At 40.5% G+C, this 24,839-nt stretch overlaps 1 protein-coding gene across 1 annotated transcript; it reads right to left on the reverse strand.

Annotated features, from left to right (window-relative positions):
- Nucleotides 1-4,487: 4,487 nt before the first annotated feature.
- Nucleotides 4,488-23,948, reverse strand: LOC110526129 (phosphatidylinositol 3-kinase regulatory subunit alpha). Its single transcript, XM_021606760.3, has 16 exons — nucleotides 23,518-23,948; nucleotides 22,346-22,938; nucleotides 21,634-21,726; nucleotides 21,445-21,519; nucleotides 20,382-20,498; nucleotides 19,940-20,141; nucleotides 18,873-18,955; nucleotides 14,035-14,140; nucleotides 13,809-13,907; nucleotides 12,181-12,361; nucleotides 11,866-11,991; nucleotides 11,641-11,783; nucleotides 8,544-8,720; nucleotides 8,366-8,440; nucleotides 8,049-8,219; nucleotides 4,488-7,439 (listed from the first exon to the last, which is right to left on the reverse strand). The coding sequence occupies exons 2-16, from the start codon at nucleotides 22,671-22,673 to the stop codon at nucleotides 7,250-7,252; spliced, it is 2,166 nt and encodes a 721-aa protein (XP_021462435.2). The 5' UTR covers nucleotides 22,674-22,938; nucleotides 23,518-23,948; the 3' UTR covers nucleotides 4,488-7,249.
- Between the last annotated feature and the right edge of the window lie 891 nt (nucleotides 23,949-24,839).

Below are 24,839 nucleotides of genomic sequence, written 5' to 3' on the forward strand. Positions count from 1 at the left end.
TAGAAATTCTAGGGACAATTAGGAGGCCTGCGTCTTGTGACTGCGTCTTGTGACGTGTAGGTATGTACGGCAGGACCAAATCGGAAAGATAGGTAGGAGCAAGCCCATGAAATGCTTTGTAGGTTAGCAGTAAAACGTTGAAATCAGCCCTTGCCTTAACAGGAAGCCAGTGTAGGGAGGCTAGCACCAAGAGACGACTGTACAACCATCAAGATTAATTGTCAGATTCAACAGAAGATCTCTTTGTTTCTTGGGACCTAGAACAAGCATCTCTGTTTTGTCCGAGTTTAAAAGTAGAAACACAGGCTTCTAGCGAGGGCAATTTTGGGGCTTCACCATGTTTCAATTAAATGTACAGCTGTGTGTCATCTGCATAGCAGTGAAAGTTAACATTATGTTTTCTAATGAGATCCCCAAGAGGTAAAATATATAGTGAAAACAATAGTGGTCCTAAAACGGAACCTTGAGGAACATCGGCATTTACAGTTGATTTGTCAGAGGACAAACCATTCACAGAAACAAACTGAAATCTTTCCGACAGTTAAGATCTAAACCAGGCCAGAACTTGTCCGTGTAGACCAATTTGGGTTTCCAATCTCTCCAAAAGAATGTGGTGATCGATGGTATCAAAAGCAGCTCTAAGGTCTAGGAGCACGAGGACAGATGCAGAGCCTCATTCTGACATCATTTAAAGGTCATTTACCACCTTCACAAGTGCAGTCTCAGTGATATGATGGGGTCTAAAACCAGACTGAAGCACTTCGTATACATTGTTTGTCTTCAGGAAGGCAGTGAGTTGCTGCACAACAGCTTTTTCTAAATTTTTTGAGAGGAATGGAAGATTTGATATAGGCAGATAGTTTTTTATACTTTCTGGGTCAAGGTTTGGCTTTTTCAAGAGAAGCTTTATTACTGCCACTTTTAGTGAGTCTGGTACACATCCGGTGGATAGAGAGCCGTTTATTATGTTCAACATAGGCGGGCCAAGCACAGGAAGCAGCTCTTTCAGTAGTTTAGTTGGAATAGGGTCCAGTATGCAGCTTGAAGGTTTAGAGGCCATGATTTTTTTCATCATTGTGTCAAGAGATATAGTACTAAAACACTTGAGTGTCTCTCTTGATCCTAGGTCCTGGCAGAGTTGTGCAGACTCAGGACAACTGAGGTTTGGAGGAATACACAGTTTGACAGTTTGTGCAGAAATTATTCAATTGAGCAAACCCATAGTTTCATCAGCTGTCTGTGTGGCTGGTCTCAGATGATCCCTGAGGTGAAGAAGCCAGATAGTTGGAATAGGGTCCAGTATGCAGCTTGAAGGTTTAGAGGCCATGATTTTTTTCATCATTGTGTCAAGATATATAGTACTAAAACACGTGAGCGTCTCTCTTGATCCTAGGTCCTGGCAGAGTTGTGCAGACACAGGACAACTGAGCTTTGGAGGAATACACAGATTTAAGGAAGGAGTCCATAATTTGCTTTCTAATGATCATGATCTTTTCCTCAAAGAAGTTCATGAATTTATTACTGCTGAAGTGAAAGACATCTTCTCTTGGGGAATGTTGCTTTTTAGTTAGCTTTGCAATGGTATCAACATGTTTTTTCTGGAATATTCTTACTTTCCTCAATTAAGTTGGAAAAATAGGATGATCGAGCAGCAGTGAGAGCTCTTCGATACTGCACGGTACTGTCTTTCCAAGCTAGTAGGAAGACTTCCAGTTTGGTGTGGCGCCATTTCCGTTCCAATTTTCTGGAAGCTTGCTTCAGAGCTCGGGTATTTTCTGTATACCAGGCAGCTAGTTTCTTATGACAAATGTTTTTAATTTCAAGGGGTGCGACTGCATCTAGGGTATTACGCAAGTTTAAATTGAGTTCCTCAGTTAGGTGGTTAACTGATTTTTGGCAGAAGTTACTCTTTTTCATGTTCAATGTCAGACCAGCTTCTCTAAGCTTGTCCAACACTGCCTGAAGATCTTGAAAGTGTTTTTCTCTGGTCTGGGCATAGATAATAACAGTATATATTCCAGGTAGGCGAAACAGATCTTCCCTTTGAGCTCACCTAATGTAGTCTCCATGACTATTTGGAAGGTGGCAAGCGCATTCTTTAATCCAAAAAGCAGGAATGTTTTATGCTTCAGGAGTTCGGTGCTTATCAGGCGTTAACTGTACCGGAGCAATGGCAGAGAAGACTGCCACACTTGGACCCCAATCTTGTAACTGTATAGCTTCTGCTTGGAAGAAATGCTTCTCGCTCTGATTGTGTGGAAATCATCAGTAGTGCGATGTCCATCTGGACACCACTGAACCACATGAAGTCAATTCCCAACATGACAGGAAAAGCAATAACAGAAGGAATCATATAGGAGTGGTTACACAGGCGGATTCCCACCTCACTCCATCCGAGTGGTCTTTTAGCCTCACCGTCAGCCAGATATAATGGACCTATTGTCCATGGCTTCCTGTTCTATTGTGGACCTTTCACAGCTTCTCATTGAGCAGCGTGTAGGATGATCCAGTGTCCAGGATGGCTCTTCCTGTCCAAGGGCCTATGGACAAGGGTAACACCACCTGGTGCGGTATTGGCTGAAAGGAAGGGGATGCCGATGGGTGGGTGTAGGCAGTGACTCTTGGGGATTCAGCTCTGGTCAGAGCACCCGGAGTAGAATGGCCGTTCTTGTGATGGGAGTTAGGTGTGTTAGCCTGTTGTGACTTGCTGTACAGATTGTGGTTTCTGGATGAGTTTACTTGATGCTGATTTGGACATGTAGCTGGAGAATGTCCCGCTTTGCTACATCTCCAACAGAACATCGGAGGGATCGATGGCATGGCTTGGGTATTTGTTTGGGTGTCTGTTTCTTTCTCTGTTCATATTGCTGATGACATTCACTATCATTCTCGAACAGCTGTCCCAGTCTAACCAGTCCATCTACATTGGTGACCGAGTTGATAGGCTAGCAGAGGGTTGTTTTTTTCCCTTCAAGATCAACTTAATAACCTCTTCCTCCTCAATGCCAGGTTTCCACTCCTGCACAAGGAGTAGTAACTGTATGCAAAGTCACGGATACTCTCACTCTCTTCTTGAACTCGATTCCTGACTCTGTCAGCCAGCTCATCTGTGTAGTCCTCAGACAGAAAGGTAGAAGACACAGGCCTCTATAACTCTGCCTCTTCCTTTTTCTAGTGTCAGGGATTTGGGCCTAGTCCAAGATGAGCAGTATTTCCTTCACCGCCGACTAATTGAAGTAGAAATCCTCATCGAAGGTTAGTGATCACTTTTCTGATGTCAAGAAGTTATGTTCGGTCATAGGAAACAACGTCAGAAACATTATCTAAAGAAAAGTTACAATAAGTGGGAAAAAACACAATAGCACAATCGGTCAGGAGCCCCTGATGAAAAATCTGAAAATAAATTTGAAAATTACATAATTCATATGTATTTTGTCATTTCTCATTACTGTAAAACATTACCATTGTTAAATATTATTTGTCATAATCACATAATATGTGTGATAAATGTGTTTTACATCTGGAGGAAACCTGGCACCATCCCTACGGTGAAGCATGGTGGTGGCAGCATCATGCTGTGGGGATGTTTTTCAGCAGCAGGGACTTCTAGACCAGGGAAAGATGAACAGCGCAAAGTACAGAAAGATCTTGGATGAAAACCTGCTCCAGCGCGCTCAGGACCTCGGAAGGTGAACCTTCGCCCCAGTCTAACAGGACAACGACCCTAAGCACACAGCCAAGACAATGCAGGAGTGGCTTCGGGACAAGTCTCTGAATGTCCTTGAATGGCTCAGCCAGAGCCAGGACTTGAACCCGATCAAACCTGATGACGAGACCTGAAAATAGCTGTGCAGCGACACTCCCCATCCAATCTGACAGAGTTTGAGAGGATCTGCAGAGAAGAATGGGAGACATTCCCCAAATACAGGTGTGCCAAGCTTGAAGCATCCTACCCAAGAAGACTTGAGGCTTTAATCGCTGCCAAAGGTGCTACAACAAAGTACTGAGTCAAGTGTCTGAATACTTACGTAAAAGGTGATGTTTTTTTGTTTTTATAAATTACCATTTTCTAAAAACCTGTTTTTACTTTGCATTATATTTTATACATTATATTTTATATATATTTTAGAATAAGGCTGTAACGTAACAAAATGTGGAAAAAGTCAAGGGGTCTAAATACTTTCCGAATGCGATATACATACATACGTCCTCCATGGAGACCATAAGCATGTAGCCCTCGTCCTCAGTTGCTCAGACTAGCTATGTTTGAAGTGTGACAAAAAAAGTGTTTAGCTCATCGGGTAGGGCAGCTTTATTTTTGTAATCCCAGATTGTTAGAAGCCCTCGTGTTCGACCTGCTCCTCCACTTTGTCCCTATACTTGTGTCTACCATATTGATCAATCTGCATAGGTCGTATTTGCACTGTTGAAGCATTAAATTGTCCCAATTGGCAAATACATGTAAGTAAAAACAGAACAAATTTCAATGATATTTCATGAATTTGGTGCTTTAATGTTCCCTATGTCATATCAAGTCAGGCATGGCATGAATTACACAAGAAAAAAGATTTAACAGTTGCAACTAAAGAATTCTAAGTAAACATTTTCTGATACAGAAAATACAGGATCAAGGAATGACATTTTCTCTCTCTCAGGGACACCAAATACTTCACTGGCCTTTCTATGAGGAAACAGGGTGGTTTATATGCATTCACAACAGGGAATATTAGTAACACAATAACACAACATAAAATAATTAAGAGAAACAAATCATCTTTGCACAGGGTTTCTGGGTCAAAAGGAAATAAATAAAACCAAATATATATATGCATACCAGTCAAAAGTTGACACAGCTACTCATTAACATTTTAACTATTTTCTGCATTGCAGAACAATAGCTTAGACAAACTATGAAATAACACATGGAATCATGTAGTTAGCAAAAAAAAAAGTGTATTTTATATTTGAGATTCTTCAAAGTAGCAACCCTTTGCCTTGATGACAGCTTTGCAGACTCTTGGCATTCTCTTAACCAGCTTCATGAGGTAGTCACCTGGAATGCATTTCAATGAACAGGTGTGCCTTGTTAAAAAGTAAATTTGTGGAATTTCTTTCCATCTTAACGCATTTGAGTCAATCAGTTGAGTTGTGACAAGGTAGGGGTCGTATACAGAAGATAGCCCTATTTGGTAAAATACCCAAGTCCATATTATGGCAAGAATAGCTCAAATAAAGAGAAACGATAGTCCATCATTATTTTAAGACATGGTCAGTCAATGCGGGAAAAATTCTTCAAGTGCAGTCGCAAAAACCATCAAGCGCTATGATGAAACGGTCTCCCATGAGGACCACCACAGGAAAGGACCCACAGTTACCTCTGCTGCAGAGGGTAAATTCATTAGTCAGATTGCAGCCCAAATTAATGCTTGAAAGAGTTCAAGTAACAGACATCTCAACATCAACTGTTCAGAGGAAACTGTGTGAATCAGGCCTTCATGGTCAAATTGCTGCAAAGAAACCACTACCAAAGGACATCAATAAGAAGACAAGACTTGCTTGGGCCAAGAAATACAAGCAATTACATTAGACAGGTGGAAATCTGTTCTTTGGTCTGATGAGTCCGAGATTTTTTGTTCTAACCGCCATGTCTTTGTTTGACGGAGAGTAGGTGAACGGATCTATGTATGTGTGGTTCCCATCATGAAGCATGGGAGAGGTGTGATGGTGCTTTGCTGGTGACACTGTCAGTGATTTATTTAGAATGGAAGGCACACTTAACCAGCATGGCAACCACAGCATTCTGCAGCGATACGCCAGCCCATCTGGTTTGCGCTAAGTGGGAATATCATTTGTTTTTCAACAGGTCAACGACCCAACACACCGCGTGGCTGTGTAAGGGTTATGTGATCATGAAGGAAAGGGAGATACCTAGTCAGTTGTCCAACTGAATGTATTCAACTGAAATGTGTCTTCAACATTTAACCCAACCCCTCTGAATCAGAGAGGAGCAGCTCAGGGGCAGAACAACAGATTTGTAACTTGTTGTTGGATTGAATCCCTGAACTGACCTTCCGGTTACGGGTCCAACACACTAACCAATCTGCCGCCCCTAAAAAGGAGGGTGATGGAGTGCTGCATTAGATGACCTGGTCTCCACAATCACCCGACCTCAATCCAATTGAGATGGTTTGGGATGAGTTGGACCGCAGAATGAAGGGAAAGCAGCCAAGTGCTCAGCATATGTGGGAACTCCTTCAAGAATGTTGGAAAAGCATTCCAAGTGAAGCTGGCTGAGAGAATGTCTAGAGTGTGCAAAGCTGTCATCAAGGCAAAGGGTAGCTTCTTTGAAGAATCTAAAATATATTTGAGGTTCTTCAAACACCTTTTTGGTTATTACATGATTCCATGTGTTATTTCATAATTTTGATGTCTTCCCTATTATTCTACAGAAAATAGTCAAAATAAAGAATGAGTAGGTGTCCAGATTTTTGACTGGTACTGTGTCATATATATATATATATATATATATATACACACATTTAAAATTACTCTAATGTGAATGCTTTTAACATTTTACTAAGTGTAAACCAAATAAGTCTTGTGTGTAGAAGTAGAGAATGAAAAATGTCCCACACTATGTCTAGCTAATAGGTAGCCTACATCGATGGCCAATAATCATTAAAAAAAAAATACAAATATATTTAGGGTACATATTAATTCTGAGGACGCAGACAGCATTGCATAGCACAACAAAAACTTACACTTGACAGTGTCAGGATGTTGAATGAAGACTTTGGTATTGAAAGCCAAACATTTCAGTTAAATGCAAACACTGAAAATGCAGTTTCCCAGACACAGATTAAGCCTAGTCCGGGACTAAAAAGCTATTTCAATGGAGACTCTCCATTGACCATGCATTTTAGCACAGGACCAGGCTTAATCTGTGTCTGAAAACCTGTCTTAAAATGTCACATGCTGCTTGAAGTCTCTCCTTGATCAATTAGTAGGCTTGACTACACATACCATGCTCACTCACACATATGTAATCATGGCTATCCAAAGGAAAAAGCACAAAAAAACAAAAAAATATTAAAACGAGGACCATCTCCTGATTTTTGAAATTTCCAAAATGTCAAAACACCTGTACCAATGTTTCCCTTTTTTAATTGATACCATCCTAGGCATTTGCATTTCCAAAGAAATCATCTTGATTGTCCATCATGATGTCCAAGTCCTCACCATGAGTTCCTCACCGCCTCTTCTGTGTGTAAACTGGGTAGGCGAGCGTGACATTTAAAGAATCATTGTGCTGTACGAGTGACGTGTGGTGGTAATGCAGGACTAGTTCTTTTAGGGAGCCATACAGGTTATACGGCTCTGCAAATCCATAGCCCGTATGACTCTTGTTGATAACACAATGCTTCACCTCACCCTCAACACTGCAAAGAAAGACATTTTAAATTAGAATACATCAAGTTCAGAATACATCCAAATTCCATGTATGGACTATTTTACATGGTTCCCAAAAATAAAGAATGACCTGGTTCTGTTACATGTTGTCAACTTGATCATTTAGAAACACACCATGGTCAACTTTTCCTTCTTCCTTCGGTCTCTCTCAATATGTAGCATGAGGAGAATCAGTTTGTTTATTATGAATATGCTAATCAAGTTGCCAATACTAATGCTGCATATTAACATCATAAAATCTGTCAACACATTAAGACTGAATAATCGGATCTCATTAAATAAGATTGATTAACTCTATGAAACATGAGTGTTTAGGTCTTAAATTATCATGACACTAAACTCAAATCATGTGTCTTCATGTGGAATTTTTTTCAGTGTGATTAGGTAGCCTAAAAATCTGTCGCTATTCCCTTGAGTAAGGCACTTAACCCTAATTGCAACAGCAGTGCTATACAATAGTGACCCTGGCCCCACTCCTTGTGGGTGTCTCAGGGGGGAGTTGGGATATGCAAAAAAACAAATTTCCATTAACAGGACAAATATAAGCATCCCGCAAACTTGTATTATTAGATACATACACAACACTGCAGGCGTAGCAGCCAGCTTTGCTACTGTCCCGGACCAGGAATGTTCCGTCCTTCTTCCCCCGGAGCAGAGCTTCTGCCTGCAGCCGGTTGATGTTACCTAGCCTCCACGAACGTTCATCATGATGTGGGAGGTCCTCGTCATCTTCAACCATTGAGTACTCACTGCAATACAATAATCACATTAGTTTTATACAACACTAACTTCTGTTTGAATTACTCCTTTAAAAAGAAACATGCAAAAGGAGACAACTTTGAAGTGGATCTTTAAAAAACAGTCCAAAGTAAAAGTGTGGGAAATGGATACTTACTCCTCTGGGTTTTCATTCTTGATACCCAACCATTCATTCAGCTTCTTCTGCCTCACTCCCTTTTGTGTCAGCCACCTACCATGAGAGAAAAAAAAAAAAAGGTTTTATGTCAGACATTTAGTAACGGGACATTATAGACAAAATATTTGATAACAGAAAAGACTGGTGCTATACTTACATTAGGTAATGGTCTCTGGTCTTGCGGAGCTGAATCAGATCAGGTTTGATGCTGTTCATCTTCTTATCGATCTCCCTGTAATCCGCTGCTTGCTTTTTCAGATCGTCCTCCAGGTGCCGTTTGCTGTCCACAATCTCACTTATTCTCGATTTCAGTTTGTCGTAGTTTCCCATGATTCTAGGAGAAACAATTATTGTTGTCAAAAATATATCACCTATTGTCAATATATGAGACAGCTGTTGTACTTCTATAAGAAAGGCACATTTGGCTTCTCCAACAGTGAAGCAATCTGAGTAGTTGTGGCATCAACAAAACTCCAGTGATTCTGTGGGTATACAAACTTCTACTATACTATTACCATTAGTGATGCACCGATATGACATTTTTGGCCGATACTCGATATTTTCCTTGCCAAAAACAATACCGATAACCGATATTTAAACATTTAGCGGCCTTTTAAGCATTCTAGTACAGTTAAATAGTTACACACACACGGACAAAGCGGTTTAAGGCACTGCATCTCAGGGCAAGAGGAGTCACTACAGTTCCTGGTTTGAATCCAGGCTGTATCACATCCGGCTGTGATTGGGAGTCCCATAGGGCTACGCACAATTGGCCCAGCTTCGTCCGGGTTTGGCCATTATTGTAAATAAGAATTTGTTCTGAACTGACTTGCCTGGTTAAATAAAGGTTTTACACACCACACTGACCAATAAGTTATTTTGTTGGTCCCCATTACCAGTAAAACATTATCAAAAGCTATTTCTTTCACTTACTTGCTGCGCTGTTTCGTTGTTCAATCGTTTCATTCTCAACCAGGATTTCTATGGAACGCCATTTGGGCCTTTGCGTGTCAAATAAGCTTGTTGACCAATCAGGACCTGAATATGACTGCATGTCACATAATAATTGAACACGTTTTATTTTTTTACGTAGTGATTACACTATCACCTGTATTTAATATGTCACAACGATTCATCGATATTTATGCTACGATGCTTGTAAAGTTATCTCGCGCACCTACATTGCTGGTCATAAAAAAAGCTAGCTAGAACATGGATGCAAACAATGTTCTTCCCCCAAAATATAGCAAAAAGACAATCTGTTTCAGTAGCTATAGTTGGCTAGGTGTCACCATCTAAAATAACCCTAATTTATAAGACAGTTCTTATTTGATTAATGGTGGTCGGACTCATCTATGTGAAGATAGCCACAATAGTGTACTTTGCAGTTAGCCTTCAAAATAAAATAATGTAATTGACAGAGATGCAAATGAACACAAATAGTAGAATTATTCCATAATTGAATAAATCATGCTAAACAATGTTGGAATGTTATATAAAACCAACAAAAGACAATTAGTTAATTTGACAAGAATCTGAAATCACACAATGTATTTTACTTTAAAATTGCATTGGGAGGAGGGGCATACTTATTTCACTGTACAGTATTACCTATGGATTGTGGATCAATGACATGGGGTTTCAGTCTACTCAGTGACACCCAGAGAACATTAGTGTCGTAGCTCTTATTGCGGGACTCAAACAACTTGAGCCACATTTATTGTCAACCTATGTGTATTGAACACTATTCCCGAGGAAAAAACATACTTTGTGGATATTTTGGAGTCCGATAACTGAGGATGTTGGGAAAAAATAGCTTGGGTATTGAGTAGACTAATACCCCATTTCATTGATCCCCAATCCTTACGTGAAGCTGTACAATATGAATGTCAATACACACAATAGGCTGACTGGGGAGGTGATTTCACACAGTCACAGTCCCGCGATAAGCGCTACAACGCTAATATTTATGTAAACTCTTCAGTTGTGTTCTGTGAGTGTCACCGAGTAGACGGATACCCCATTGTATTGCTTCACATTCCAACCTTGTTTAACATTATCTAGTCTAAATATGGAATGATTCCACCAATTGTAACCTTCTGCATCCCTTTCAAAGGAGGTACTTTTCTTTTGAAGGCAAACCGCAAATTCCCCTATTGTGCCTAGCTTAACAACACATAACCCGGTCCTGTCGAGCCTCACTAGCCAGATGAAGCTAGCTGGCTGCTTATAACGTTAACTTTGGGCAACAGGGTTAAGTAGCTGACTAGCTATTTATTTTCATGAACTGAGGTTCAATTTCAATAGGTGAACAACAAGTGGCTACCTAGCTAATACTTACCAGGATTCCTAAATCATTGCTAAGAATAATAAAAAGGACTGAAGTTTCGACTGGTCATTGTTTTCAGGCTGGTTGTATTGGTGCTAGCTAGGTACCACGCTAAAGCTAGCTAGCTACCCCAGAAGTTGCGGTTGAACAAATAACGCTTTATTACCAACACAGTGTTTTCTTGTTTGCAGACTTTTTGTACAGCTTTGACAGTGCTACTGATAGTAGTGGTGGCGCTTGGCTTGCACGTGCAAATTCAGAACACACAACATTCTATAGTAGAACTGTCAAATAAAAAAAGCTTATTAAACGCATCAAGTGGTGTTATTGTCAAATAGTGTTATTTGACACGCAAAATACCCAAATGGCGTTCCATAGTATGTTGTGAAGCTAAGTGGAGTGACGTTATTACTGTGTAACTCCGGTAGGGCAACATCTGAAAAATAGAGCACTTGGTAGTGTGTGCCGGTGCTCGACCAGTCGCGAAAGAGAACGGTTGATTGTCAAGGGCAATGAATTCCATAATCTTGGTGTTAATGCATTTCGCCTTTGAGTTGTCTCGCTGAAATGTTCTTACTCTTTCAAATGACCACTCAAATTGAACTTGTTGGAAGCGTGCGCTTAGTATTTTTCTGCTTTTGTTCTGTGTAGCGCTGTATTTTTCATGGCGTCATTACATGATCTACTTATATTATATATATAGGTATGCACGTCAGCTTTGACATCGGTTTTGCACATCGGCGTTAAACTAGACATCGGGCCGATGCTGGCATTTTTAGCTAATGTAGGCTGATTCTGATACGCTCACTGATACATTGTGCATCCCTAACAGATATTAACCACTTTATCATAGAACTGAACTGTGATTAGTGTTAGCTACATCTTTGGTTGAAAAGATAATATAAAAGATAATTTTCATTATTACCTCTGGATTTCTTTATCGTTACCCTCTCTCCTGAACTTTTCAATGTACTCCTTGCTATAGCGCTCTTGGGTTTGGCACTGCTCCTCAAAGATCTTTATGGTTTCATTGAATGCCTCAATAGCCGTTCTCTTCATTTGAATTTCCTGAGGAAAACAAAGAACCGGAGGTTGGATACAGTACAATCAGAAACGATTCAATCACAATTGAATGACAATAGCAATTCACCTGTGATGTTCTTGTATACTCCTCGTACAGACGATCGTACTCTCGGTTCTTCTCCTGGAACTGAAGGTGGTACTCCTGCAGCCTTTTACCGACAGCTTCAATGTTGTCCTCTTTAACAACCTGGTCCTGCAGGAGACAACAAAGCAGTTAGAGGAACAAATCTCACTCTGGCAAAAAAAAGTTCTGGGTGACACTCAAATGCCAGATATGAAAATGAAGCACTGACTGTGCTCATAGAATAATCTGACCAAGGGATCTCTTATCTTTGAATACGTGTAGCTTCCATTTGTGTTTGAATTGTGGAGGCACCCTTACCTGCTGGAGCCTTGACACTGGGTACAGCAGTCTCACGTCCAGCTTTGGGTTGTACTGGGCTAAGGACTCGTGTCTGTAGTGATTGATGAGCTCAACCACCGAGTTGAATGTCAGTGGGTCCGAGAAGCCGTACTTCCCATCCCGATGGAATATTTTGATCAGTTTGTTATTTCCTCCTTTCCTATGAGCGAGATCAAAAAGGGAACTTTGAAAATGGCCATGTGTCTTTAGGCCAGGGTTTAATTTTAAATATACCGGACATTTGAGAAATATACCGGACCCATATGCATTGTGTAATTAAGGGCGTCCACCAACGGTGCTCAGAATGACAGAAATCACATTTAGATTATGGTAATTCATCTTAACAGAACATGCAACTCTAGGATGCAACGGTGTGTGTCCTTCTAACCGAATTCTGATGCGCACTTTGAAGACGTTAGAATAACTGCCACTTTTCCTCAGCCAACAAGACGAGTTACAAACACCAAAATCACTAGCCTATGTCAATCTACTATTCTCCATAGTAGAAAAGTTGACCTATTCTCTTGGTCAGTTTGCAGTTCTAGCCTATTCCAAACAGACTAAGACAGTTGTGGGATCCCTAATTTATATAACCAATTTAGCTACATGAAAATAACGTTAGAAAGCAAAATCAGGCTGAGGCAACAGATTTGAACGTTTAGTTTAAAATGTTGATAAACTATTATTTCTTCGCATTATAAGCTCACGAATGCTTGTTCCATAATTTCATTAGCCGGGAAAATACCGTTTCCAAAAGCGCACCGCACATAAGAGCGGAAGAGATCAAAATATCCGTTAGAGATTAAGATCTAATGATGCAACAACTAGGCTTCTAATATGACTAGGATTGTGTCTTTGGCTACTGGACAATGAAAAAGTTTATTTGAAAACCATTTGAACATGAGAAAAAAAATAGGCTACTGGTTTCAATGGCATATGGAAGTCTATATAAAGCAATTGTTTCTATGGTCAGATTTTGGCTAGGCTACTTCAAAGCAAGGTAAGACATGCCTCATAATATGAAGCAAAACAATCATGTTTAAAACAATTAAGTTTGTTTTTTAAATGCATACTGCCCCTAGCTCATTGCAAAGTGACACACTGAAGCCTGCCTGCCTACCCTTGCCTGTGCACTTGAATGGCAAAATGGGAAGCGTGCGTCAATGACCAGTTGAAAAATAAGTTTGCTATTTTAAAAAACAGATTTGATAGCCACGATTTAACATGCGACTGCGTTTAAAATGGATGCGCATTGGAAGTTATAAAAGCATGTTTCACTCCAGCAGAAAGGAACGAGCTGTAGTAGCAGCTCTCGTGCGCATTATCTGTATGCTGCCAATTGAATTCCACTCAATTATGCAAATTACCCTACAGACCGATAAGCATGACTGGTCAAATTTCCATCGACTGGTATTTCCATCAATTAATAGGCTAAAAGCATTATTTTGCTATGGGATTTTTTATTTTCTTTACGGACAATTTTATTTATTGACTTTTCAATTATTTTATTTAAAAATCGTCTACCGGCTAACAGAAACCCTGCATTAGACAGAGCAGGATATTAAGAGTTCCATATTAATTTAGCAACCATGCGATTCACAACGTACCTCAGAGTCAGTGTGTAGTCTCCATGCATTTTGGTGGATGCATCTCGGACCAGAAACGTACCATCAGCTGTGTCTCTCAGCTTCTCATTCACCTCCTCCCTACAAGATAACGAAGGGTTACGCTACAGTTTCTTCACAAATCCAATAGGACTCATTATCAAACTGGAAACCAAGAGATTTTCATCACAAGATTAATTGAATTATCATTAAGATCATAAGGGCTTGCCTTGAGATGTCTCCCCAGTACCACTCCCCATCTTGCAAGGCCATGTTGTTGTTGAACCCGTTGTTTGGAACTGGGGTAGGGGCCTTTGGTGGTTTCGGGGGCAAAGCTGCGGCAAGAAGAGAGAACGAAGCTGTCAATTTGCAGTCTCACAGCGCATAACTTACCCTTTCTGAACTTGTGAAATTTAAGTTGACTTGATTAGGTGCGTGAGGAAGATAGTTATCAGCTACCAGAAACGGGCTTAAATTCCTCAAAAAATTGCAACGGTTCATAACAATATGAGTATGAGGGGGGGAAAGTGGAAATGTGTTATTTGGCCACATTTTAATGTAACAATATCAAAATATTATGATGACAGACTAAATAAATAAAAAAATGGAGAAAATGAGGCCTGAATGCAAAGACATTAAATCCAAAAAGAAGTACGCCTCTGTACACCATAACTACTCCTGTGTGAAATAGTAGTACTTCGCTGCAGTTCATCTGCTCTGCCAAGCTATCAATGTAACATAGCCTAATCATCACAATGCACATCCATGTAGAAATACCCACAATGAAAATACATTATACAGCCTAATGGTAACATCTCACCAAAAAAAATGATGTAGGAGGATGCCAAAGAAACACATGCAAACCACAGATGGCGAACAGATGTTGCGCTGGAGGGGATGGCTCCCATTTTATGGGCTCTTAACCAACCATGCTATTCGTTATTTATTTATTTTTCGCATTGTTTGTAAATCATTTTGTACATAATGTTGCTGATACCATCTCTTATGACCGAAAAGAGCTTCTGGACATCAGAACTGCGATTACTCACCTTAAACTGGACAAAAAAAAAGTTTATTTGACGAGTTGGATGAGAGGGATTTACTCCAGACAAGGCCCTCATCCCCAACATTCGCAGGAGAAAGAGACATATCGTGGAAGGAGGCCGGGGTGCCTTGTGAGGATACGGCGGCGAGCGGCTAATCTGCCTTTACCATCTTTACTATTGGCCAACGTACAATCGTTGGATAATCAAGTGGACGAACTACAAGCACCCATATCCAGGTCATTAAAAACTGTAATATCTTATGCTTCACCGAGTCGTGGCTGAACGACGACATGAATAACATACAGCTGGCGGGTTATACACTGTATCGACAGGATAGAACAGCATCCTCTGGTAAGACAGGGGTGGCGGTCTTTGTATATTTGTAAACAACAGCTGGTGCACGATATTTAAGGAAGTCTCAAGGTTTTGCTCGCCTGAGGTAGAGTACTTCATGGTAAGCTGTAGACCACACTACCTACCTAGAGAGTTATCTATATTCTTCGCAGCGGTCTATTTACCACCACAAACCGATGCTGGCACTAAGACCGCACTCAATGAGCTGTATACGGCCATAAGCAAACAGGAAAACATGACTGCCTGACCAGGCACGACTCCAACACCATCAAGTTTGCCGATGAAACAACAGTGGTTGACTTGGAGCCTCAACTCGGGACTCGACTGATGACTTGAAATGATCTGGTCAGGTTTTGTAAAGTTGTCACTCATTGTGGCACACAGTTTCCGTGGATTACTGGTGTTCTAAAATGGCAGACGGAAGGGAGGGTGGTGCGGCAGGTGGCGCTTCTCCTACGAATGCTGTTATTTTATCTAAAGCATCAGGTGTACGCCGACCCCAGCTAAGTAACTCACGCAAAGATTTAAAGCTCAATGTGTTTTATCTCCAGTACATTGCCATGATTGTCAGTTATGTAGCTGCTCTACTGATAATCTCAGTGCATCCTTGCTGGGATGACAAACAATCTACTGGCGGGGAATATCAACACCAAACACATTGGTTCAATGTTCCATGGGAGAGGACAGTACACAGCATACCATAACATTCTGAATAATGGCCAAGTCTACCTCGCTCCCTATTCCACTGAACCACTTAGGCATAACAAAGACAAGTCTAACATTTATCGGAAACTGTTAAACTACCTGTTCACTACCCTCCTGCTCTCCAGGGATGTGCAACTCAATCCTGGGCCTAACATCACCGAGCCAGCGATACTCACCGGAGTGGAAAGCAGTGTATGGCCTTGTCCACTGATCGTCGCCACTATGGAAGTGGGTGAGTGCTATGATCCCATGGTTTCACTCGACTCCAGGATGGAATTTGACTCTTCAAACATACCCAAGTCACTATATGCAATTCCTGACTCTGCTTCTGGTATGCAAGCCGTTTTAATTAGCTCCCCGCATCCAGTGCACGCAGGAGGGATAGTTAATTACGCTACCGAACTGCCCCTAATCAAAACAGCCTTAACCCAGCCGTCAGAAAACACAGAAAATGTAACTTTTTTTTTCAATGTGTCAATCACTCTCGAGTCATCTGGGACCCACGAGCTAAACCCAAGGGACTACTAGTGGGACACTTGAACATTCGTAGTGTCATTCCAAAAAGTGATCAAATTCAACAATGACTTTTACCCTTATTGGAATGTACCTTCCACCAAAAGTGTGTTCTTTCGATAAGTTTAATAACATGCCTAGGGAATGTGATTTTGGGAAAGAGGTCATCTTAATGGGAGATTTTAACATTAATTACGAAGACAAGTCTTGTAGGAAAACCCTTAAACGGATCACTAATACCTTTGACCTTACACAGCTAGTTAAAGGGCCAACCAGGGTGGCTCTAAAACATAGATTAATTTGAGCTATCTGATCATAATCTGACACTTATAGCCAGAAAGCTTTCTAAGAACAGGTTTAACCTCTCTATTGTTAGAAGGCTGGATCAACTAAGAATACCTAAGAGTGAATTAAATTATTTTGAAAATGCAATTAAGGGAATTAACTGGAATGATCGGTCCTATACAGATGTGGAAGCTGAAAGAAAAACCTATCCACAATCCAGACTACCTACAATAAATGGTTTCCTTAAAAAAATCTAATCCAAACCTGGCCAAAAGAGCACTCTTCCTTGGCTAAACGGAGAAATCTGGAAATTGATGGAAGAACGAGATTATGCTCTAAAAATAGCCCGAAAATCCAAATTAAAGCATGACAGACGTAGGTTTACCATGTTGAGAAATAAGGTTATGTAAGAAATCACAGGCCAAGGCAAACTTTTTTATTAACATAATTGGTGAAGCAAAGGGAAATTCTAAATTGATCTGGGAGAATCTAAAAAAGTTAACAGGGAAAGACAATAGTAACACTGCAAAAAGACTAGAAATCATGGTGAATAACAATCTAACACAGGATGCAGTCGAAATAGCAATAACCTTCAATTCCTACTTTATTGACTGTCAGGGTACTGACACAGAACCCCTCTGCTGCAGAAGATAAGTTCATTGGAGTTACCAGCCTCAGAAATTGCAGCCAAATTAAAGGTTCACAGAGTTCAAGTAACAGACATCTCAACATCAACTGTTCAGAAGAGACAGCATGAATCAGGCCTTCGTGGTTGAATTGCTGCAAAGAAACCACTACTAAAGGACACCAATAAGAAGATACTTGCTTGGGCCAAGAAACACGAGCAACGGACATTAGACCAGTGGAAATAAGTCCTTTGGTTTAGAGTCCAAATGTGAGATTTTTGGTTCCCCAACCACCGTGTCTTTATGAGACGCGGTATGGGTGAACAGAAGATCTCTGCATGTGGGTTTCCACCGTAAAGCATGGAGGTGGTGGTGTTATGGTTATGGTGTTGGGGTGCAAACCAGATACACCATCTCATCTGGTTTGGGCTTAGTGGGTCTCAGCATTGGTTTTTCAACAGGACAATGACCCAACACCTCCAGGCTGTGTAAGGGCTATTTGATAGAGAAGGAGAGCGATGGAGTGCTGCATCAGATGACCTGGCCCCCACAATCCCCCGACCTCAATCCAATTGAGATGGTTTGGGATGAGTCGGACCGCAGAGTGAAGGAAAAGCAGCCAACAAATGCTCAGCATATGTGGGAACTCCTTCAAGCCTTCCAGGAGAAGCTGGTTGAGAGAATGCCAAGAGTGTGCAAAGCTGTCATCAAGGCAAAGGGTGGCTATTTGATGAATCTCAACTATATTTTGATTTGTTTAACACTTTTTTGGATACTACATGATTCCACGTGTGTTATTTCATAGTTTGTATGTCTTCACTATTATTCTACAATGTAGAAAATAGTACAAATAAAGAAAAACCCTTGAATGATTATATGTTCTAAAACTTTTGACCGGTAGAGGCTGGAAGTAGCACAGTGTCAGCCGCAGAGAAGCTCCACTTGAGCAGGTTAAGTGCCTAGCTCAAGGGCACAAAGGCAGTAGATTGCATCAGAGATTCTGATACAAGCAACCCTTCAGTTGTCAGCTCACTCCAGTTTACAAAGTGAACTCCGGTAACTGAATCCTTCTCAGTACCAAGATGCTTCTATAAAACAATAATCAGCGCCATCAGTCACTATCATCAGTGAGCCATGTTCTTGTAGCCTGGGGCAACAGACTACAATGCATCATATTGAGCTTAAAATAGACTACATCTTTACCAAATAGCTACAATACTGTATGGTTACAGTATTCGCTCTCCCTCTCACGCAAACACGGAACAATCATTCAACCTTAAATTCTCACAAAAAAACATATCCATAAACGATACTAATACGCATGAGCATCTCAGAAAACAGTTTGTGTACTTGATAGTTTAATCCAGCACTAGAACATATACTGATACTATTTAGTAATTACTAAAAGAAAAAGTAACCAGCTATGGCCCATGCAAGAGTTTTCTATCTTCGAGATCTATTGTCAGCAATTAGTTCAGCAGACATGAAAATCACATTCAATTCCAAATATGAAACATAAAAAATATGACTTGTATTACCTGGAGCAGCCTGGGTTTCACTCAATTCACTGTTGACCAAGATCTCTAGAATCTTGATAAGGGAATCCGGGCTGGCCTCACAGCTGAGAGATAGGAAATGGTTACATTTATTATCTGCTGCGTCCTTATTTCATTGACCTGTCAAAGGCTTTCGATACTGTTGATCACTCACTGCTAATTCAGAGGCTTTCCTCAATTGGTCTTGACCAGGATGCATGTAAATGGTTTAAACATTACGTGACAGATAGAACTCAAAGTACCATCTACTGATGGTGTTAAATCCGTCTTCCTGGATATTACGAAAGGTGTGCCGCAGGGGTCGATTCTGGGTCCTGTAGTTTTTACCGTTTACATTAACAATATTGACTTGTCTGTAAAAAGTTGTAACCTGTACTTGTATACCGATTATACTGTTGTATATGCTATTGCCCCCACGGTTGACCAGGCACTATATGAACTACAGTCTTCCTTCATTGTATTACAGAAAAACTTTGAGCTGAAATTAGTTCTGAAAACAGGTAAAACTAAGTATATGTTGTTTTCTAGAGCGCATAAAAATAAGTTTGATGATTTAAGCATATGTACTTTAGATGGTGTCCATATTGATCGTGCCCCTGTTTACAAATATCGGGGCATCTGGATAGATGAAAATCTGTCTTAAAGAGCATATTGATGAGTTAGTTTAGAAGCTGAGAATAAAAACGGTCTTCTTCTATAGAAATGGGTCCTGCCTCTCGCTAAATTGTAGACTGTGTTTTTTTCTTTCTTTCTGCTTGCATATTTATATTCTGATGTGTGTATTTTCTGTAATTTATGTAATTCAGGGCTCATCTGTAAAAGAGACCTTGGTATCAGTATGACTCCTTGATCAAATAAAGGTTAAATAAATTTGGTATGTGTATTTAAACACACAAAAAAGAATCTGTTCACATTCTACAGTTACTGTGAGTGTTACTGTCTCGATGACATGTTGTTCTTATACTGCCCTCATACATAAAAGCATTCCTGTCAGCATAATTGCCCCTTGTGGGAAAAATAAAGTATTTAAATTGTAATTGTATACTGACCTTGCTGGTTGAAGCCTGAAAAGCACAGGGCTAAAGATTTCCGCCAAGTCTCTGACACAGAGTTGGTTTTTGCTGGTGTTCTGAGAAATCCGGCAGAAATGTTTGATGAGGCAGTAGAACGTGAGGCAGTATTGGGGCGGATGGTTAGATGAGCTGGCTATTCTGCGCAACAACTGGGCACAGTCCTTTGGATCCTTTACCTCTGTGAGCATGAAAAGAGGAAACAGTCACACAAGGTAAAGATTAAATCAATGACAACCACTATTAAAATGTACTGCACAGCATTGCCCTGGAAAACTTGCCACAACATACTATAACTTTATTTGTATGGTGAGCCACATATAACCGGCTTGCGGGCCGGATTTGGTCCGTGGGCCGCTTCTTGAGTATACATTTGGTTTGAGGGATTCTATTAGTTTTATAGCCATCAGGTCTTACTTACCCTGTGCTGCATGAATCATCTCACTTTGGAGAGAGGTGGGAACAACTGGATTAGGCAAATCCTGCAGGTATCTCCAAAGGCCATCACATAGCGACTGTAGGTCCAAAGGCTCCAAATCTGTAAATGCATCAATAAACTTAGATGGTAGAGATGAATGCAACAAATATGACAGTTACAACAATCACTTGGTTAAGAAAAAAATTCATATTTCTCAAGAACTATTAAAAATGGGAGAAGTAGTATGGTGGAAAAATTGCAAGATAATGTTATAATACTTTTATTGCATCAAATGGCTGTTTTATGCAACAGAATAGAGTATTCTGTTAACTATTGTGTGTGTGTTCTACTGAGGATGGGCCTCTGGGAGATAACACTGACAGGAGATTTACAATGTCTTTTGGGTGATAAAACCTAAAGAGCATTCCAGAGCATGAGTTAATGTTTCTGTTCTATAAGGGTCCAGACACTAGTCTCTATACAATGAAAACTGTTGACACAGCAGATACTGTCTGCTATGTATTATAGAAATCTTCCATACAAATCTTAACCTTGTGACCCATTCTATACATCTGTTGTTCGTCAGGGGCGGCAGCGTAGCCTAGTGGTTAGAGCATTGGGACTCGAATCCCCGAGCTGACACGGTACAAATCTGTCGTTCTGCCCCTGAACAAGGCAGTTAACCCACTGTTCCTTGGCCGTCATTGAAAATAAGAATTTGTTCTTAACTGACTTGCCTAGTTAAATAAAAGGTAAAAAAAAATGTTTTAAATGTAGGTTGGAAGGGGTGTATCTTGACTATAAAATACCTTTGTACATTTGTCTCGGGGCTCTCAACTAATCATCTGAGCGTAAATTGTCAACCAGCCATGACCAGCCATCATTATCGTAGAGCACTCAATCGATTCACTTTATGTGTGCGCGTTGTATTGACCTGCTCCCTTATTAATAAGTGATAAAATATTTAGTTTAAGTATAACTCTGACTTGTGTGATAAGTTTGTCTCGCCTCATTTGATAGTAAAGAAATTAACCACCACATTAGGCACAATCTGCCACTCACTCACCACAGTCAGTGAACTGTCTCATATCCAGCCCACAAGCTGCTGTGAAAGTTCTATAAAGGGTTGGACATTCCAAACCTGCAGGACAGAAAATAGGATCAGGAGGTGGATTTGATTAACCATTTCAATGTAAAAGCAAAACATTCACCATCGTTAACTACTCCCATGCACCAGGCCACGGTCTCTTCTTACCTTTGCCTTCTATTGCCTCCAGAAGCTTGACCAGGATGGGTGATGCAGTCTCTGGAGGAGCAAACTGTTCTGGCAGATCTGGCAACATGAAGCCTGCACAACAGAAAGATGACGTACCTGAAACTTTCTAAACTGCTACCGGACAGTTGATTGTTACCTGATAACAAATACCCATCTTGCTCACCTTTCCTTTATAGGTATTCAATTAAAATTAAGATCTTACACACATCAATGGTTGTGTCGCATCTAACAAGCCTGCACAGATATTCATTTTTCCTTGCGGAGTCACAGCACTGTTGTAAGTATAGGCCTGCCTTACAGTAAATTATTAGTATCAGATCAGAGTTACACACAAGCATTTGCTGTTTTGCCTCTTAAGCTTCCTTTGTAAAAGCTTATGAAGCACTCTAATCCTCCACATCAGCGTTTTCATAGATCCATAATCAGCACAGCTGCTCTTCCTTGGCTTGCTGCACATCTGCAGCTCGGTGCTTAATACTAGTTGTAACCAAATCAAACTGATAAAACAGAAAACCAAGGAAGAGCTGAAACACAAACTACAGCCTGCAATTCATGTCTATGCACAATATCATTCAGAATCAACAGTGCAAAAAGATAGGTCACGGTAATTTATAATCAAATTGGTAATACAGTACTTTAAAACCGACAAGATAAAAACATCAGCAATGTAACCTGATGTACAACTACTCACCCTCTGATTCTGAATCTGTCCTGGCTAGATCTGATGTGGAAGGAAGAGGCCTAGGTGGCCTTGGTTTTGGTGTTGGTGGTGAAATTATTTTTCTTCCCACAAACTCAACATAAGTCCCGGGGAAGTCACCTTTTTCATGAGTTGTCTCATTGAATCCTGGCAGCCACCCAATCTCATCTGGTTTTTCTTCAGCCCAATTAGGGCAGCCTAGGGCCAGCAGAGCACCCTTGCTCACCACAAGTATATCGCCTACATGCAAATCAATGTCCTCCTCCCTCTCCTTTTTATAGTCATACAGTGCTCTGTACTGGAATCCTTCTGAAGTCATCTTGATATATGATATATTTTTCCCAATACACAATTTAAGACCAATAAGATTTGGCCTGAGGTTAAAAATCGACTATATTCTTTCTAACAACGCATGTTTCCTCCATCTCCATTTTATGCAGATCTTCTTCCCCCAAAAGTATGCAGATTCAGCACCTCCAAATGTTAACATTAAGGTTCTGTCCTGTTTTTCAATTCACCCTCATTATGCTTCATGCAATACAATCCCATCAAAGGCATCGGCATCTGTAGTCCCATGAAAGCATCTGTCCAGGATGGAGACAAAATGTATATTCAGAAATCAAAATTAAAGAACTGTGGTAGCTAGATTGTTGAAATCATGTGTTGTTTCACAAGCTAACGTTTTCAATTATTTCAATCACCAACAAAACGGTGATTGTCTATGAATAAGAAACGTTAATATCTAGCTAAAGTTACTGTATACTTGAAGCTATATAAAGTTCCACATTGGATAAAGCAATGTGTCTTTGTTCGTGACAAAGCTAGTTAGCTTGGACATACTGTACTAGCTATACACCAATAGTCTTAGCTGGGGATTGGGGAAGTAGCTAACGTTATTAGCTATCCGGGTAGCTACGTCTATTAAGACACATCCACAAACCCGGTGCAAACACACCATCCAAAGGACAAACACAAAAATAATTTAAAAATACAAATTATTAAAAAAATTCGATTAAATAAGCCATGCCATTCGTTAGTATGTAACATTATTAGCTAACGTTAGCTAGCATGAACACAGGCCCGTGAAAATGTGGAAATTCCACGGCCTCAGATTTGGCAGATGGCTACTTTAGCTAGCTAACGTTAGTTGAATAGTTAGTTACCTTATTGTTATTTTCCTCTGAAAAAATCTTCAGAAAAAAACATAGATCAGATTTAATTGGGAAGTGCAGGATAGACGCGGTCTCCAAACTATAGCTAGCTATGATATCGAAAATGCATCCGGGTGCAGTAACAGCTAGTAGCAAACCGCAGTGCAGCTAGTTAGCCGGTCGTCACTAGTTAACACAGCCACAAAGTCAGGGTTTATGTCCGAGGTAAAAAAGTAGTGGATCATCGGTTCTCTCAGCAATAGCTATTGAACCAAGCATGCCATGACAATAAAGATATTCTGAATAAGGGGAGGATGGTCAAAAATCCACTTTTTTTTTGTAGAGACAATTCAGTGTATATTGTATTTCTCGTTGTTGCTTTCAATCTTCCATAGCTCTTACACAAAGCATGGCATGACTATGAAAATTATATATTCTGAAACGGGGAAAGAAGGACAAAAATCTACACCCCCCCCCCCCCCCCCCCCCCCAATTCTAATGTCAATAATAAAAAAATTAAATTGCAGACAAGTATATTTCTATAACATGTTTGAGATTGTAAATTGATCATGCAAATTACATTTGTGAAAAGACAGTAAACAGAATAGTCATAGTCAGTCCATTGAATAGGTGGCCACTAATTATTTCTGTTTTGTGGTCAAAACAACAAAGAGAAGAGGTGCGTAACTTGCTACAGTATACAAAAGTTTCGGTCTCACAACCTTCATGAGACAAAGGTCTAAAGTTGAATGATGGGGAAATGTAACCAAACTCTTAAACAGAGCTCTAGATGCAAGGACTGGCAGTCCCTGATAATGAATTACACCATGAAACATAAATCACATTAAGTTAAAGGGGGGCTTTTAAGGAACCATTCAGCAATTGTGTGATTTTGTTAACAGAACCACTTCACTCGTTCTGCTTCCACTGTCGGATGGAGAACCTGGAGGGCAAAAATATGTTTGATTGGGTCGAGGTAATATGTACATGTAGGTACATGGGGGGCAATGCAAATAGTCTGGGTAGTCATTTGATTAGCTGTTCAGGAGTCTTATGGCTTGGAGGTAGAAGCTATTTGGGAGCCTCTTGGACCTAGACTTGGCGCTCTGGTACTGCTTGCCGTGCGGTAGCAGTGAGAACAGTCTATGACTAGGGTGGCTGGAATCTTTGACAATTTTTAGGGCCTTCCTCTGACACTGCCTGGTATAGAGGTCCTGGATGGCAGGAAACTTGGCCCCAGTGATGTACTGGACCGTACGCACTACCGTCTGTAGTGCCTTGCGGTCGGAGGCCGAGCAGTTGCCATACCAGGCAGTGATGTAAGCTGCAAAAAC

This window comes from Oncorhynchus mykiss, chromosome 6 (assembly GCF_057628025.1).
Source record: "Oncorhynchus mykiss isolate SJ-2025 chromosome 6, ASM5762802v1, whole genome shotgun sequence".
Lineage (NCBI taxonomy): Eukaryota > Metazoa > Chordata > Actinopteri > Salmoniformes > Salmonidae > Oncorhynchus > Oncorhynchus mykiss.